Genomic DNA, 15,840 nt, shown 5'->3' on the forward strand with positions numbered 1-15,840 from the left:
GCTTATTTTGGTATCATGTTAGGTTGACTGGACCATCGATATTAGTGGCGCCCTAAAAGAGACACCTATTGTGATGATTTTTGCTTGCTGACCCTGAGACAAGCCAGTGTCATCCTTCCTGATCCAGTAAAACAAAGTGCACGTTCCATCCCAACCTGGAGGCTGTCCAGAGGCAAATGGTGACGTCACGCACAAGCGCGGGATAGCCCCCAGGTGCTGGCCGCGCGGCATTGTGGGAGGATCTGATTGGTTAGCAGCATTGGAACGTTCAAGCTTCCCGCCTCGTGACTGCGGTGGGTTATGGGAGAAGGAAAATATGGCGGATGTAGCGGAGCCGTGAGTATCACTGCGTGAGCTCCGGCCGTTTAGGCCACTTTCACATTGACTTCTGCTCGTTCTTCTCTTGGGTGAGCACGTCTGAACCTTCTTTTATTCTCTCTTTTTAGGGAGAAGAAAAGAAGGAAAATAGAAGAGCACACTGACAAGTTAGTGTTGAATGAATGTAGCGGCCCTGGTTTCTGCTTGCGCGAGGTCTGAGGCTGTGGGCTCACTGTAAACTGCAGCTCCGAGCAGCGGGATCAGTCCGGCCTCAACCTGCATCCTCCTTATTCGTCCTAAACTCAGGAGCTAACTGCTTGGAGGAATAGGAATATATTTTAAAAAAGAGGAAATCTGGGGAACTGATGGCGTTACCAAATGCACTTTAATGCAGGATTATTTTTGCAATAAATGTTAGAAACATAAAGGGCAGTTTTTAAGCATTTAATTTTTGGCTTAAATTGACGATCACATGAAGCAAATTGTCCACATAAATTCCCAATTATGTTTGTACCATTTCTGTAGGAACAGTTATTGATGTGTACATTTTACTGGGGCAATTCTGGATTGCAACAAATCTCAGAAATTGCTGTGGTTTAAATTTAAAGTTATATTTATGTTTTAAAAATGGTTTGTGTGGGTTGCTTTAAGCACCAGATAATTTCCTCTTCTATAATATGCAAGAGTTGTAATTCTCCCAGCATTTTCCAAAAAAATTCTGCTTCATGTGCTATTCCTGAACTGGGAAAGTAGGAGACTTTGTCGACCCCTGCTAATGGCATTGTGAAAATGGTTTATGGTAACAATCCCATATGTTTTCTTCTTTATGGGAATGTGCCTGACTTTGATTCTGTATGTCATCCTGAGGCATAGAAAAAAATCAGTACCTTACTTTGTCCTGCTCCTTTATGTTGTCTTGGACCCCCAGAACTCTATTGCTTAGTTACTGATATTTTATACTCCTTTGCTATCTGTAGAGTTACCATCAATTAATTTTTTTTTTTTACTAGAATTTCCTTTCATCCCCAGCCTATTCTGCAGCACATCAGGACTACCCTTGGTTGGGAGGTTGGATAGGGGAAGTTGCAAATTCAGTACAAAATTGACACTTTTTTGGGCTGGTGTCAGTGTTGCTTGTGAATTTTAATGATCATTCCAAGAAAGAACTCTTAGGTCAGTTTTCATTCCATTTCGTCCTTGATGATTTTGTTGAGATCTGTGAAAATTACCCCATCTGAGAGATGCTTCAGTTGTGTATAATTTGAGACTGAGCTTTTAACTCTGGTCCTCTAATTCAAAATTGCAAATATAGCTATTGGTGTCATTCAGTCTGTCTACCTCTTTTTAAAATAAATATATGTATGACTATTGCTGTTGATACCTAAGGCAACTAGTTGTTTTCATTAATGTTTCTAATAATTATGTTGTGTTGTGAAAACTGAATTTCTAGTTGAGTTTATTGTGTTCTGTGCAGAATGGCTGTTGATGGTGGGTATGGGGACACTGGAGACTGGGAAGGTCGCTGGAATCACGTGAGGAAGTTCCTTGAGCGTTCAGGACCATTCACACATCCTGACTTTGAGCCAAGTACTGAAGTGAGAAACATTGTTATAAATCAGAGTTTGGTGCTGGATTACAGCTATATTTTTTTTTGTTTTGTTACATGTTCTTGGGTCACAGTGGCAGCTAAATACCTGATGTTAGTGACTCATGCAATAGCTGCATAAATTTGGATAACCGTCTGACGTAACACCTCAAGCTTATGCAACTGAAGCACTCAATTTTGCTGTTTTTGTTTATTGACTTGATCTAAATTATATGGAGTCAATCAACTCTTGAAGTTTGCATCTTCAATTAAATATATTTCCCTATTTTTATGGTGGGGTATACAAATGGGTGGCTGGTCTGACTCGGTCAAATTCCTGTTGGTGGGTTAGGTTTAAATTACCTTCTTTGTGATTGCGCTCACATTTTGTGTACAAATCTTTGTTAAGACTTCAGTCAGCTTCCATTTGTAAATGTGAACACATGAATTTATATTCAGGTGATTAGAATGTGGAACTTGCTACCGCATAGATTAGTTGAGGTGACTAGCATAGATGCATTTAAGGGGAAGCCAGATAAACACACAAGCGAGTAAACAAAAAGAGTACACTGATCGGGTGAGATGAAGTAGGGTGGGAAGAGGCTCATGTGGAGCATAAACACTAACATGGACCTGTTGCACCGAGGATGTTTCTGTGCTGTGAATACTATGTTAACTGTGAAACTGTCCATGTAAACTTGTCTCGCTGCAATTTCAGCTTTTCATCAGTAGTAGAATTGTAATGTCTCGGTTCCCAGCTGCTTCGCCTCAACTACAGAGAAGCTTGTCAGCTCCTCTACTTCTTTTGAGATTCACAAATTGCCATAGTTTTTCTATTTAGTTAGAAATGTTATATATATATTAACTGAAATACTATGTAAAATTAGAGATAGAATGAATGACTTTAAAATGGGTGCTTAAATTAGTTGTCAAATTATCCACCAGTCTTTAACTTCTACCTTATTTGTAGACTACACTTGGTCTTGACTTCCAGTGTGCAGTGGTATGGACGATCTCCTGATATACCCCAAGGGTCACTACTCTTCAATATAAACCACTTTATATGCCTCCAGTCCAAAACATTACCACAACTGTCCATTTTTTGTTCTATAAGCAACTTCCTATTCACACTGCCGTACTCCATTTAGTACCATGTGCCTTCAGCTTATCAAAAGCTGTTTACATTGCAATTTATCAAATGCCTTTTGAAAATCTGCACACACCCCATCTCTGAGATTTCCTTTATATAAAAAATAATGAAGCCTTTGTCACAGCTGCTTGTAGTTGGTTTGTTGGGAAGTGCACGCAAGTTATGCAGATTCATTTGCCCTCTTAAGTTTCCATCGTTATGAGGAAGTAACTCTGTACTCCACACCCATAACTGGCAATTAAGCATCAACAGTAACTAAAATACCAAGAGCATGTAATTTAGTCCTTGAGTTATGCTTTGCTCTTTTGCATATGGGATTTGGCTTTCAATCCAGTGTAGATTGTTGGAAGTCTTTTGTGTTGAATGATTTGAGGAAATCACAACCTAGTTCTAGAGGACAGGGATTCACAACTTGAAAACTTGCATATACTGGCATTTAGCTTTGTATTTACTTAGGCACAAGAAATATTGGTAATGGAACTTTTGCCCTGGGTGTGCAGTATTGAATCCTCTACCAAAATTAGTGTTTACAGCACATTAACAGAGCATCTAATCTATATTACATAACTGAATTTTAATGTGCTAAGATTGGTAAAGTGCTCTGTTCCCCATCATAAATCTTTAACTGATAGAGTACAACCATTCCGATTTGAAGTCAAACATACAACTTTTAACTCAAATTATCCAAATTAAAGGTTAACAGTTACTTTCAGAATTTTCAGGAGTTCAATTTGCATAATTTACCAATTGTGAAAGTTTGTATGATCTCTCTCTCCCCACCTACTGGACCACTTTTACATAAAAAATGCACCACATAATCCAGAAGAGTAGTGTATCTACTGTAAAATATTCTTCATCACTTGTATGTGTGTGCAAAGGGGCACAGAGACTAGGAAAGAGGAGCTGTTCTTTAAAAGATGACGGCTTGGATTTTGTGGGGAGTTTTTGGGCAACGGTGAGTGTTCGTGGTCATTACCTCTGTCAAATTGACTGAAACTTCAAGATTTAGCACAAGCGCAGATGAAAGTGGAAATCCTAAGTTCTGAAGAAGGGTCACTGACCTGAAACATTAACTCTGCTTTTCTCTCCACAGATGCTGCCAGACCTGCTGAGTATTTCCAGCATTTCTTGTTTTATTATGGAAATCCTGGAGTTGTGGTCTGTCATTCACTGCTCTGTCGCAGACTGCACCCCCACCCCCCACCAATCAGTCAGATCAGTTAATTTGGCAAGACCTTCCCCTTTTCTGCTCTCATTGCTGTTAGAAACCCCATTTAAAAAGTTACATTTTATTCAATCAGGTGTAAATTTTTCACGGTAATCTGAGTAACAACTATTGCTGAACAATAGATCAGGCCCTGAAAAAATTCTTCAGTATTTATGGAGTGTTATTACTGTCTCCATTATGATTGATTACTAGATATTTAAATAATTTAAATTTTTTTTCATGATATTTCAGCTTCTACCTTCACCCCATATCCCAATCTTTATTTCACTCTAACAGAATTTTTTAAAAGTGATTTGATTTTTTGATTTTCATTTCCTAGTTGGCTGCAATTGAGAATTCTTTAATGTGATTGGCTGCCTGGACAGCTTGATGACATCACTGCAGCTGCACACTAGGAATCCCCATTCAAGAACGTTACAATCCACTGCATGACAAAAGTGATAAAGTCCTTGTTGCAGAGATCGTTGGATTTCTAAGCGAGACTTTCTTCGAGGTCAGCAACAAGCACCCTTGTTTTGCTGCTGACTGCAAAATCCAGGCTGAGTAATATTTTGAAAGTCATTCCTACCAGTTATATAGCTTATTCTTTCTGTGGGTGTAGAATTAATTTATATGAGTCAAAACATATCGAAAATCTGTTTAAAAGCATATAATTCATTTTTCTCTTTTTTTTCCTTCTGTGATGTTGACTGAACTATAGTATTTCTTTCTGCAGTCACTCCAGTTTCTTCTAGAGACCTGCAAAGTTCTAGTTATTGGAGCAGGAGGTTTAGGATGTGAACTCCTTAAAAATTTGGTAATGTATTTTTTAAATTTTATTTTTCTTGGTTATGCATAAAAGTTTTGAAATTATGTGGGTGGCAATTTGTATTTCCAAATAAGCTCATCGTTTGACGCGTAGTTTTTTTTGTACAAGGAGTCAAACTTGTATATATCTGTCTGTATATCTATATTGCATTGAGATTTCTTGCATCCAGCACACACATCACAGATGCACATTACAAATGCGAATAATATTTAAAAGGCTAGTTGTCGATCTGGAGCCTAAAATAACAAGTATTTTCCAACCAGCAGTTCAATTCTGACCTCAACTTGTGTCTACTTTAAAGCAATTAGAGTTTGTGGCTTTAAACAGACATAGCTTCATTTAGCAGCAGAGTTAGGCATTTGTGCTGTCACTCATGCCCTCAAGTAGCTGCACAACTTCTGACTTGCCATATGTCGTTCCTTTAAAAGCTTTGAGTCTGTCACATAGACATCACACTTCAAAATGTCTAGAGTACAAGAAGAAAGGCAGTCATTTCATGTTTTTCAATGATTTAGCCAAAAGTTTGAAAACACTTTACAAACAGTAAGCCTCACTTACAAACAACAATTAGCATTTGGATTTGTAGCAATTAAGTGCTGATGTTAAAGGAACTGGCATGGTTAGCAAGATGGTGAATTTAACTGAAGGATGAACAGAGTATCTGATTTGCTAAGTATTTACTTCTGCAGTTTCAAGAATTAAAAGTGGAGAAGAAGCTGGATTAGTGCTTGGGGAATCAGATAATCTGCCAGTCACCATGCTGGCTGAGTCTTTGTTTTTAGAGTTCAACCTTCAGGTCTGCAGCAGTGTTTGTTATGTCCTGACCCAGGTGCCGGTAATGCTTCCCTTTTCATTCATAGGATGTGGCCTTCGCTGGCAAGGCCAGTATTTTATTGCCCATCCCTAACTGCCCTTGAGAAGGTGGAGGTGAGTTGCTGCCATGAACTACTGCAGTCCATGTGGTGAAGGTAGTCCCATGGTTCTGTTAAGTAGGAAATTCCACGATTCTGATGATGAGGGAGTGGCAATATATTTCCAAGTCAGGGTGGTGTGTGACTTGGAGGGGAACTTGCAGGTGGTGGTGTTTCTTTGCCCCTGCTGCCCTTTTTCTTCCAGGTGGTAGAGGTAGTGGGTATGGCTGTTGAAGCTTTGTTGAGTAGCTGCAGTGCGGAACCAAAAAAAAGTGAGCCTGTGAGGGAGCAGAGCCAGAGCGGCAGAGTATTATAGAGATAGATAGTGTGTGCATTCTGATCTGATTGACTGCAGTCTAAAGAAAATTAACTGTGATGTCAGTGGGAAGCAAATAAGTGATTGGCTGGTGAGCTTTTTCCTTTTTTTGCCCTTTTTTTTTCTCTCAACTTGGGTATTAGTAGTAGCCGGGTTTGTTACTCCTAGCCAGGGTTATTAACTAATAGAGGAGTGGCAGGGCTACTCCGACCTCTGGAGTGCACATCGTGTGCTATGTGGGAAATCCAGGCACTTCCTGTGTCCTGACTATCCAGATGTGCAGGAATTGTCATCAGCTGCATCAGCTCGAGCTCTGGATTTCGGAACTTGAGCAGCAACTGGCGTCACTGCGTCGCATCCACAAGGTTGAGAGCTTCGTGGATAGCACATTTATAGATGTGGTCACCCTGCAGCTGAAGTGTATGCAGGGAGCGAGGGAATGGGTGACCTCCAGGCAGCCAAGAAGAAACAGGCAGGTAGTGCAGGAGACCCCTGAGTGCGTCTCACTCGCCAACCAGCATTCAGTTCTGAATACGGAGGAAAGTGATGGCTCATTTGGGGAGTGCAGCCAGAGCCAACGCCATGGCACCACAGCTGGCTCAGCTCCGGGGGGGTGGGAGGGCAGAAAGAAGACTGGAAGAGCAATAGTGATAGGAGATTCGATAGGGGAACAGACAGGCATTTCTGCAGCAGCAGATTTGAATCCAGGATGATATGTTGCCTCCCTGGTGCCATGGTCAAGGATGCCACTGAACGGCTGCAGAGCACCTTGAGGGAGAAGGGTGAACAGCCAGCGATCATGGTCCACATTGTTACCAACGACAGAAGTAGGAAGAGGGATGTCGTCCTGCAGTCAGAATTTAGGGAGCTAGGTAAGAAATTAGCAAGCAGGACCTCAAAAGTAGTAATCTCTGCATTACTCCTGGTACCACACACAAGTGAGTATAGAAATAGGAGGATAGAGCAGATGAATGCGTGGCTGGAAAGATGGTGCAGGAGGGATTGCTTTAGATTCCTGGGACACTGGGACCAGTTGTGGAGGAGCTGGGACCTGCACATGCCGGACGTGTTACGCCTGAACAGAGCTGGGACAAATTTCCTTGCGGGGCAATTTGCTAGTGGTTTTGGGAGGGTTTAAACTAACTTGGCAGGGGTGTGGAGACAAGGAGATAACACAAGAGAGGAACGCCAAGGTGCACAGTAAATTGGGAGAGAGAGATTGCACTATATTGGAAAATGGTGAAGTATGATGTGGGGTCAGAGTAAGAGGGAAAGTAATGTCTAAATTAGAGTTACTTTGCATGTCTGTGAATGCGTGGAGCATGGTAAACAAGGTTGAGCAGTAGGGTCAGATAGCCACGTGGAGGTATGATGTTGTGATGGTAACGGCGACCTGGCTCAAAAAAGGGCAGGATTGGGTAATAAATATTCCTTGTGTTCAGGAAAGATAGGAAAGGGGGAGCAGTGGCAGTTTTGATTAAGAAGAACATTGAAGTGCTGGAGAGAGAGGATGTCTCAGAGGGGTCAAGGACAGAATCTATTTGGCTGGAGCTGAGGAACAAAAAAGGTGCAGTTACACTGCTCGGTGTATTCTTAGGCCATCAACTAGTGGTAAAGGTATATAGGAACAAATTTGCAAGGAAATTATAAGAATTATAGAGTGGTTACAATGGGGGATTTTATCTGAATATAAACTGGGATAGTACAAAGAACAAAGAAAATTACAGCACAGGAACAGGCCCTTCGGTCCTCCAAGCCTGCGCCGATCCAGATCCTCTATCTAAACATGTTGCCTATTTTCTAAGGGTCTGTATCTCTTTTCTTCCTGCCCATTCATGTATCTGTCTAGATACATCTTAAAAGACGCCATCGTGCCCGCATCTACCACCTCCGCTGGCAACGCGTTCCAGGCACCCACCACCCTCTGCGTAAAGAACTTTCCACGCATATCCCCCCTAAACTTTTCCCCTTTCACTTTGAACTCGTGTCCTCTAGTAATTGAATCCCCCACTCTGGGGAAAAAGCCTCTTGCTATCCACCCTGTCTATACCTCTCATGATTTTGTACACCTCAATCAGGTCCCCCCTCAACCTCCGTCTTTCTAATGAAAATAATCCTAATCTACTCAACCTCTCTTCATAGCTAGCGCCCTCCATACCAGGCAACATCCTGGTGAACCTCCTCTGCACCCTCTCCAAAGCATCCACATCCTTTTGGTAATGTGGCGACCAGAACTGCACGCAGTATTCCAAATGTGGCCAAACCAAAGTCCTATACAACTGTAACATGACCTGCCAACTCTTGTACTCAATACCCCGTCCGATGAAGGAAAGCATGCCGTATGCCTTCTTGACCACTCTATTTACCTGCGTTGCCACCTTCAGGGAACAGTGGACCTGAACACCCAAATCTCTCTGGACATCAATTTTCCCCAGGACTTTTCCATTTACTGTATAGTTCACTCTTGAATTGGATCTTCCAAAATGCATCACCTCGCATTTGCCCTGATTGAACTGCATCTGCCATTTCTCTGCCCAACTCTCCAATCTATCTATATTCTACTGTATTCTCTGACAGTCCCGTTCACTATCTGCTACTCCACCAATCTTAGTGTCGTCTGCAAACTTGCTAATCAGTCCACCTATACTTTCCTCCAAATCATTAATATATATCACAAACAACAGTGGTCCCAGCACGGATCCCTGTGCCCAGCACGGATCCCTGTGGAACACCACTGGTCACCCGTCTCCATTTTGAGAAACTCCCCTCTACTGCTACTCTCTGTCTCCTGTTGCCCAGCCAGTTCTTTATCCATCTAGCTAGTACACCTTGGACCCCATGCGCCTTCACTTTCTCCATCAGCCTGCCATGGGGAACCTTATCAAACGCCTTACTGAAGTCCATGTATATGACATCGACAGCCCTTCCCTCATCAATCAACTTTGTCACTTCCTCAAAGAATTCTATTAAGTTGGTAAGACATGACCTTCCCTGCACAAAACCATGTTGCCTATCACTGATAAGCCCATTTTCTTCCAAATGGGAATAGATCCTATCCCTCAGTATCTTCTCCAGCAGCTTCCCTACTACTGACGTCAGGCTCACCGGTCTATAATTACCTGGATTATCCCTGCTACCCTTCTTAAACAAGGGGACAACATTAGCAATTCTCCAGTCCTCCGGGACCTCACCCGTGTTTAAGGATGCTGCAAAGATATCTGTTAAGGCCCCAGCTATTTCCTCTCTCGCTTCCCTCAGTAACCTGGGATAGATCCCATCCGGACCTGGGGACTTGTCCACCTTAATGCCCTTTAGAATACCCAACACTTCCTCCCTCCTTATGCCGACTTGACCTAGAGTAATCAAACATCTGTTCCTAACCTCAACATCCGTCATGTCCCTCTCCTCGGTGAATACCGATACAAAGTACTCGTTTAGAATCTCACCCATTTTCTCTGAGTCCAAGCATAACATTCCTCCTTTGTCCTTTAGTGGGCCAATCCTTTCTCTAGTTACCCTCTTTCTCCTTATATATGAATAAAAGGCTTTGGGATTTTCTTTAACCCTGTTTGCTAAAGATATTTCATGACCCCTTTTAGCCCTCTTAATTCCTCGTTTCAGATTGGTCCTACATTCCCGATATTCTTTCAAAGCTTCGTCTTTCATCAGCCGCCTAGACCTTATGCATGCTTCCTTTTTCCTCTTAGCTAGTCTCACAATTTCACCTGTCATCCATGGTTCCCTAATCTTGCCATTTCTATCCCTCATTTTCACAGGAACATGTCTCTCCTGCGCGCTAATCAACCTCTCTTTAAAAGCCTCCCACATATCACATGTGGATTTACCTTCAAACAGCTGCTCCCAATCTACATTCCCCAGCTCCTGCCGAATTTTGGTATAGTTGGCCTTCCCCCAATTTAGCACTCTTCCTTTAGGACCACTCGTCTTTGTCCATGAGTATTTTAAAGCTTACGGAATTGTGATCACTATTCCCAAAGTAGTCCCCTACTGAAACTTCAAACACCTGGCCGGGCTCATTCCCCAACACCAGGTCCAGTATGGCCCCTTCCCGAGTTGGACTATTTACATACTGCTCTAGAAAACCCTCCTGGATGCTCCTTACAAATTCTGCTCCATCTAGACCTCTAACACTAAGTGAATCCCAGTCAATGTTGGGAAAATTAAAATCTCCTATCACCACCACCCTGTTGCTCTTACATCTTTCCATAATCTGTTTACATATTTGTACCTCTATCTCACGCTCGCTGTTGGGAGGCCTGTAGTACAGCCCCAACATTGTTACCGCACCCTTCCTATTTATGAGTTCTGTCCATATTGCCTCACTGCTCGAGTCCTCCATAGTGCCCTCCTTCAGCACAGCTGTGATATCCTCTTTGACCAGTAATGCAACTCCTCCACCCCTTTTACCTCTCTCTATCCCGCCTGAAGCATCGATACCCTGGGATATTTAGTTGCCAATCATGCCCTTCCCTCAACCAAGTCTCAGTAATAGCAATAACATCATACTCCAGGTACAAATCCAAGCCCTAAGTTCATCTGCCTTACCTACTACACTTCTTGCATTAAAACAAATGCACCTCAGACCACCAGTCCCTTTACATTCATCATCTGCTCCCTGCCTGCTCTTCCCCTTAGTCACACTGACTTCATTATCTAGTTCCTTACAGACTTTTGTTACTACCTCCTTACTGTCAACTGACCTCCTCAATTGGTTCCCATCCCCCTGCCACATTAGTTTAAACCCTCCCCAACAGCGTTAGCAAAAGCACCCCCAAGGACATTGGTTCCAGTCCGGCCCAGGTGTAGACCGTCCAATTTGTAATAGTCCCACCTCCCCCAGAACCGGTCCCAATGTCCCAAAAATCTGAACCCCTCCTTCCTGCACCATCTCTCAAGCCACGCATTCATCCTGACTATTCTTTCATTTTTACTCTGACTATCACGTGGCACTGGTAGCAATCCTGAGATTGCTACCTCTGAGGTCCTACTTTTTAACTTGGCTCCTAACTCCCTAAACTCTGCTTGTAGGACCTCATCCCGTTTTTTACCTATATCATTGGTGCCTATGTGCACAACGACAACTGGCTGTTCACCCTCCCCCTTTAGAATGTTCTGCAGCCGATCTGAGACATCCCTGACCCGTGCACCTGGGAGGCAACATACCATTCGGGAGCCTCGTTTTCGACCACAGAACCGCCTATCTACTCCCCTTACAATCGAATCCCCTACGACTATAGCCCTTCCACTCTTTCTCCCGCCCTTCTGAACAGCAGAGCCAGCCACGGTGCCATGAACCTGGCTACTGCTGCCTTCCCCTGGTGAGCCATCTCCCTCAACAGTATCCAAAACGGTATACTTGTTTTGGAGGGAGATGACCGCAGGGGACTCCTGCGCTGCCTTCCTGCTCTTTCTCTGCCTTTTGGTCACCCATTCCCTTTCTCCCTCAGCAATCCTAATCTGCGGTGTGACCAATTCACTAAACATGCTATCCACGACCTCCTCAGCATCGCGCATGCTCCAAAGTGAGTCCATCCGCAGCTCGAGAGCCGTCATGCGGTCTAACAAGAGCTGCAGTTGGACACACTTCCTGCACGTGAAGGAGTCAGTAGTAGTAGTGTAAAGAGCAGAGAGTGGCAGGAGGATTTTCTACAGCAGTATGTTTCCAGTCCAATGAGAAAGGAGGCACTGCTGGACCAGGTTCTTGGGAATGAGGTGGGCCAAGTGGATCAATGGTCAGTAGAGGAACATTTAGGGGACAGTGATCATTGTATCATAAGGTTTAGGTTGGCTATGGAAAAGGACAAAGAAAAATCCAGAGTAAGAATAATTAACTGGGGGAAAGCCACCTTCAAAGGGTAAGAATGGATCTGACCCTGACAAATTGAAATAAAAGGTTGGCAGGCAAAACGGTAACTGAACAATGGTCTGTCTTTAAAGAAGAGATAGTCCGGGCACAGTCAAGTTATATTCCCATGAAGCGGGAAGGTTGGGCAAACAAATCCAGAGCCCCCTGGATGATAGATGGAGATTAAGATAAAGGAGAAAACGTTTGCTGATGACAGTTGTCGGCTGGATAATACAACTGAGAATCAGGCAGAATATAGAAGTTTGAGGTGAAGTGAGAATGCAAATAAGAGAAGCCAAGAGAGAGTCTGAAAAGAGACTGGCATTTAATGTAAAAGGGAATCCAAAATTCTTCTATAGGCATATTAATAGTAAAGGATGGGGCTGATTAGGGACAAAAAAGGGGATTTACACATGGAGGCAGGGGGCATGGTATTAAATGCTGAGATATTAAATGAATACTTTGCATCTGTCTTTACCAAGGAAGAAGCTGCACAGCTCATGGTGAAAGAGGAGGTAATTAAGACACTTGAAGGGTTTAAAATTGAGACGGTGGTATTGGATAGGCTAGCTGTATTTAAAGTTTGAGGCACCAGGACTGGATGAGATGCTTCCAAGGATACTGAGGGAAGTGTAAATTGTGGAGGCACTGGCCATAATTCTCCAGTTTTCCTTGATTCAGGGACAGGGGAATTGCAGATGTTACTCCCTTGTTCAAAAAAGGGTGTAAAGATAAGCCCAGCAACTACAGGCCAGTCAGTTTAACCATGGTGGTGGGGAAGCTCCTAGAAACGATAATTAGGGGCAAAATTAATAGTCACTTGGGCAAATGCGAGTTAATTAGGGGAAGACAGCGAGGATTTTTGTTGGGCAAATCGTGTTTAACTAACTCACTGGAATTTTTTGAGGTAATGGAAAGGGTTAATCAGAGCAATGTTGTTGATGTGTACATGAACCTCCAAAACGCATTTGATAAAATGCTGCACAACAGACTTTTGAGCAATGTTCTAGCTCATGGAATAAAAGGGACAGTAACAACATGGATGCGAAATTGGCTGAGTGACAGGAAACAGAGAGTAGTGGTTAATGGATGTTTTTCTGACTGGAGGAAGGTTTATAGTGGCGTTCCTCAGGGGTTGGTGTTAGGATCTTTGCTGTTCCTGATATATATTGATGACCTAGACCTTGGTATGCAGGACACAATTTCAAAATTTGTGGATCATAAGAAACTTGCAAACGTAGTGAACTGTGAGGAGGATAATGTAGAACTTCAAAAGGGCATAGACAGGTTGTTGGAATGGTTAGATGAAATTTAATGCAGAGAAGTGTGAAATGATTCATTTTGGTAGGAAGACCGTGGAGAGACAATATAAAATAAAGGGTACAATTCTAAAGGGGCAGAGGGATATATGTATTATATATAGATATATGTATATGTGCATAAATCATTGAAGGTGGCAGGACAGGTTGAGAGAGTGGTTAATAGAACTTACAGCATCCTAGGCTTCATTAATAGGGGCATAGAGTACAAAAACAAGTAAGTTATGATATGCTTGTATAAAGTACTGGTTCGTCCTCAACTGTATTGTGTCCAGTTCTTTAGGAAAGATGTGGAGGCATTGGAGAGAGTGCAGAAAAGATTCATGAGAATGGTTCCAGGGATGAGAAACTTCAGTTGTGTGGACAGATTGGAGAGGTTGAGACTGTTTTCCTTGAAGAGAAGTTTGAGAGGAGATTTAATAGAGATGCACAAAATCATGAGGGCTCTGGACAGGGTAGATAGGAAAAAACTGTTCCCATTGGTGGAGGATCAAGAACAGATTTAAGGTAATTGACAAAAGAAGCAATAGCGACATGAGGAAAAACCTTTTCATGCCACGAGTGGTTAGGATCTGGAATGCACTGCCTGAAGGTGTGGTGGAGGCAGGTTCAATTGAGGCACTCGAGAGAATTGGATTGCTATCTGAAAAGGAAGAATGTGCAGTACTGCGGGGGGAAGGTGAGGGAGTGGCACCAGATAAATTGTTCTTTTGAAGAGGCAGCACAGACATGATGGGCCAAATGGCTTCCTTCTGTGCTGTAGCAATTCAGTGATCTGGTAGATGGTAGACATGGCAGCCATAGTGCACTGGTGGTGGCAGGAGTGAATGTTTAAGGTGGTAGATGGTGGACCAAACAGGTCCTGGATGGTGATGAACTTCTTGAGTGTTTTTGGAGCTGCACTCATCCGGACAAGTGGCCAGTATTCTATCACATTCCTGACTTGTGCATTGTAGATGGTGGATAGTCTTTGGGGAGCCAGGAGGTGAGTCAGTCGCTGCAGGATACCCAGGCTCTGGCGTGCTCTTGTATGCCTGTCTCCCAAGCTAAAGAGGACAGTATTACTACACCCTTCCTCCCTTTCTTTTCTTTGCCTTATGACTCCTGGGTCATGTGGTACTCTTTAGCTCTAGGGCCTTGCACGGCTCATTCCCTGCTCTGGCGTCAAGCTTCAGGTCATCCTGTGCTCTGTCCTATTTGTGCTTGAGGCATTTTGTTACAGCCAGCTCCCATCCATCCTTGGAGCACCTTACTCCAGGCAGCAACCTCCCCATGTTGCTCCCTAGTTGCACACCCCTAATGTAGTGGAATGATTCTATAAGATAACGGTTATTAACTATATGCTAAGTATATTGCAGCATTGATGGTCAAACCATCGAGTCCAGGGAATGAGCTTGTGGCTCCAGATCTCCCATTCCTTTCTAGGGCAATTGTCACACCCTCTTCTCCTTCCCAAGGCCCATTCCTGGCCTTTGAGAAACTCCTAATTTCTCATATTGCTGTAGTTTGGAGGGCCTCCCGCCTAGCCTAGATCTCGATCCCACCTGCACCAAGGTACAACTTTGCTTTAGTCTTGAAGAAGAGTAAAATATACAGGAACTTATATGAATGTATTCAGAAGACAGTGTGGATAGACTTAGCGGAAAAGAGCTGGTGACAGCAGAGAGGTACATAGTTGAAGAAGAATCCGCAAGCCATATAGTCTGTAAAAAGCTAGTTGAAGACGGGGAGCCAAAGTTAGAGGGGGAGAGAACCCACAATTGTAGGTGTACTTGCATTTATAAAGGACCTCATATCTCAGAAATGTCTTGATGCTTCGCACATTCACTTTACGTTGCAGTTTCTGTTAAGTAGGTAAAAGCAGCAACCATGTTGCGCATGTTAAGGTTCCACAAACAGCAATGAGATGAATGCAAGTTAATTTGTATTTGGTTGAAGAAACCTGAATTCTAACATAAAGTTTCTAGACCTTGAATGAATGTGACCTATTGAAGTCATATTTGGCTAGATGTGTATGGAAAAAGTCAGTGGGAGAAATCTACATTAAATGTGAAGTATTTAATCCCAAAAACTGTCATTTAAACTGAGTTGGGTCTTTCATTGAGTAATCTTGCTGCACTCTACAGATTGCTCTGTAATCTGCTCTGAGCTGTTCAATGTAGATATATTTTACTGACCTCTGCAAATGGGAAGGTCAGATCCACCAGAAGCCAGACTCTGGTAGAACAGGAAGTGGTTCTTACTGATTTTTGTAATGCTGTCAGTTATCCAACAGGATATTCCTGAACCATTTAGCATTGCAAATCGAACTTAGTATGTACAAAGATCATTGAATAGCC

The 15,840-nt window shown here is 43.0% G+C and overlaps 1 protein-coding gene across 3 annotated transcripts in view; it reads left to right on the forward strand.

The window, feature by feature from the left end:
• The first annotated feature begins 296 nt into the window (after positions 1–296).
• uba3 (ubiquitin-like modifier activating enzyme 3) overlaps positions 297–15,840 on the forward strand; it is a 68,362-nt gene continuing 52,818 nt past the window's right edge. The window contains exons 1-4 of one of the 3 annotated variants that reach the window (XM_068051544.1): positions 297–336; positions 447–485; positions 1,793–1,913; positions 4,997–5,077. In XM_068051544.1, the coding sequence (XP_067907645.1) occupies positions 317–336; positions 447–485; positions 1,793–1,913; positions 4,997–5,077 (261 nt within the window). In that variant the 5' untranslated portion in view covers positions 297–316. Of the gene's footprint in view, positions 408–446; positions 486–1,792; positions 1,914–4,996; positions 5,078–15,840 lie in introns of all 3 variants that reach the window. The other 2 variants (XM_068051545.1, XM_068051546.1) reach the window with 2 other exon arrangements.

This window comes from Heterodontus francisci, chromosome 19 (assembly GCF_036365525.1).
Source record: "Heterodontus francisci isolate sHetFra1 chromosome 19, sHetFra1.hap1, whole genome shotgun sequence".
NCBI classification, from domain to species: domain Eukaryota; kingdom Metazoa; phylum Chordata; class Chondrichthyes; order Heterodontiformes; family Heterodontidae; genus Heterodontus; species Heterodontus francisci.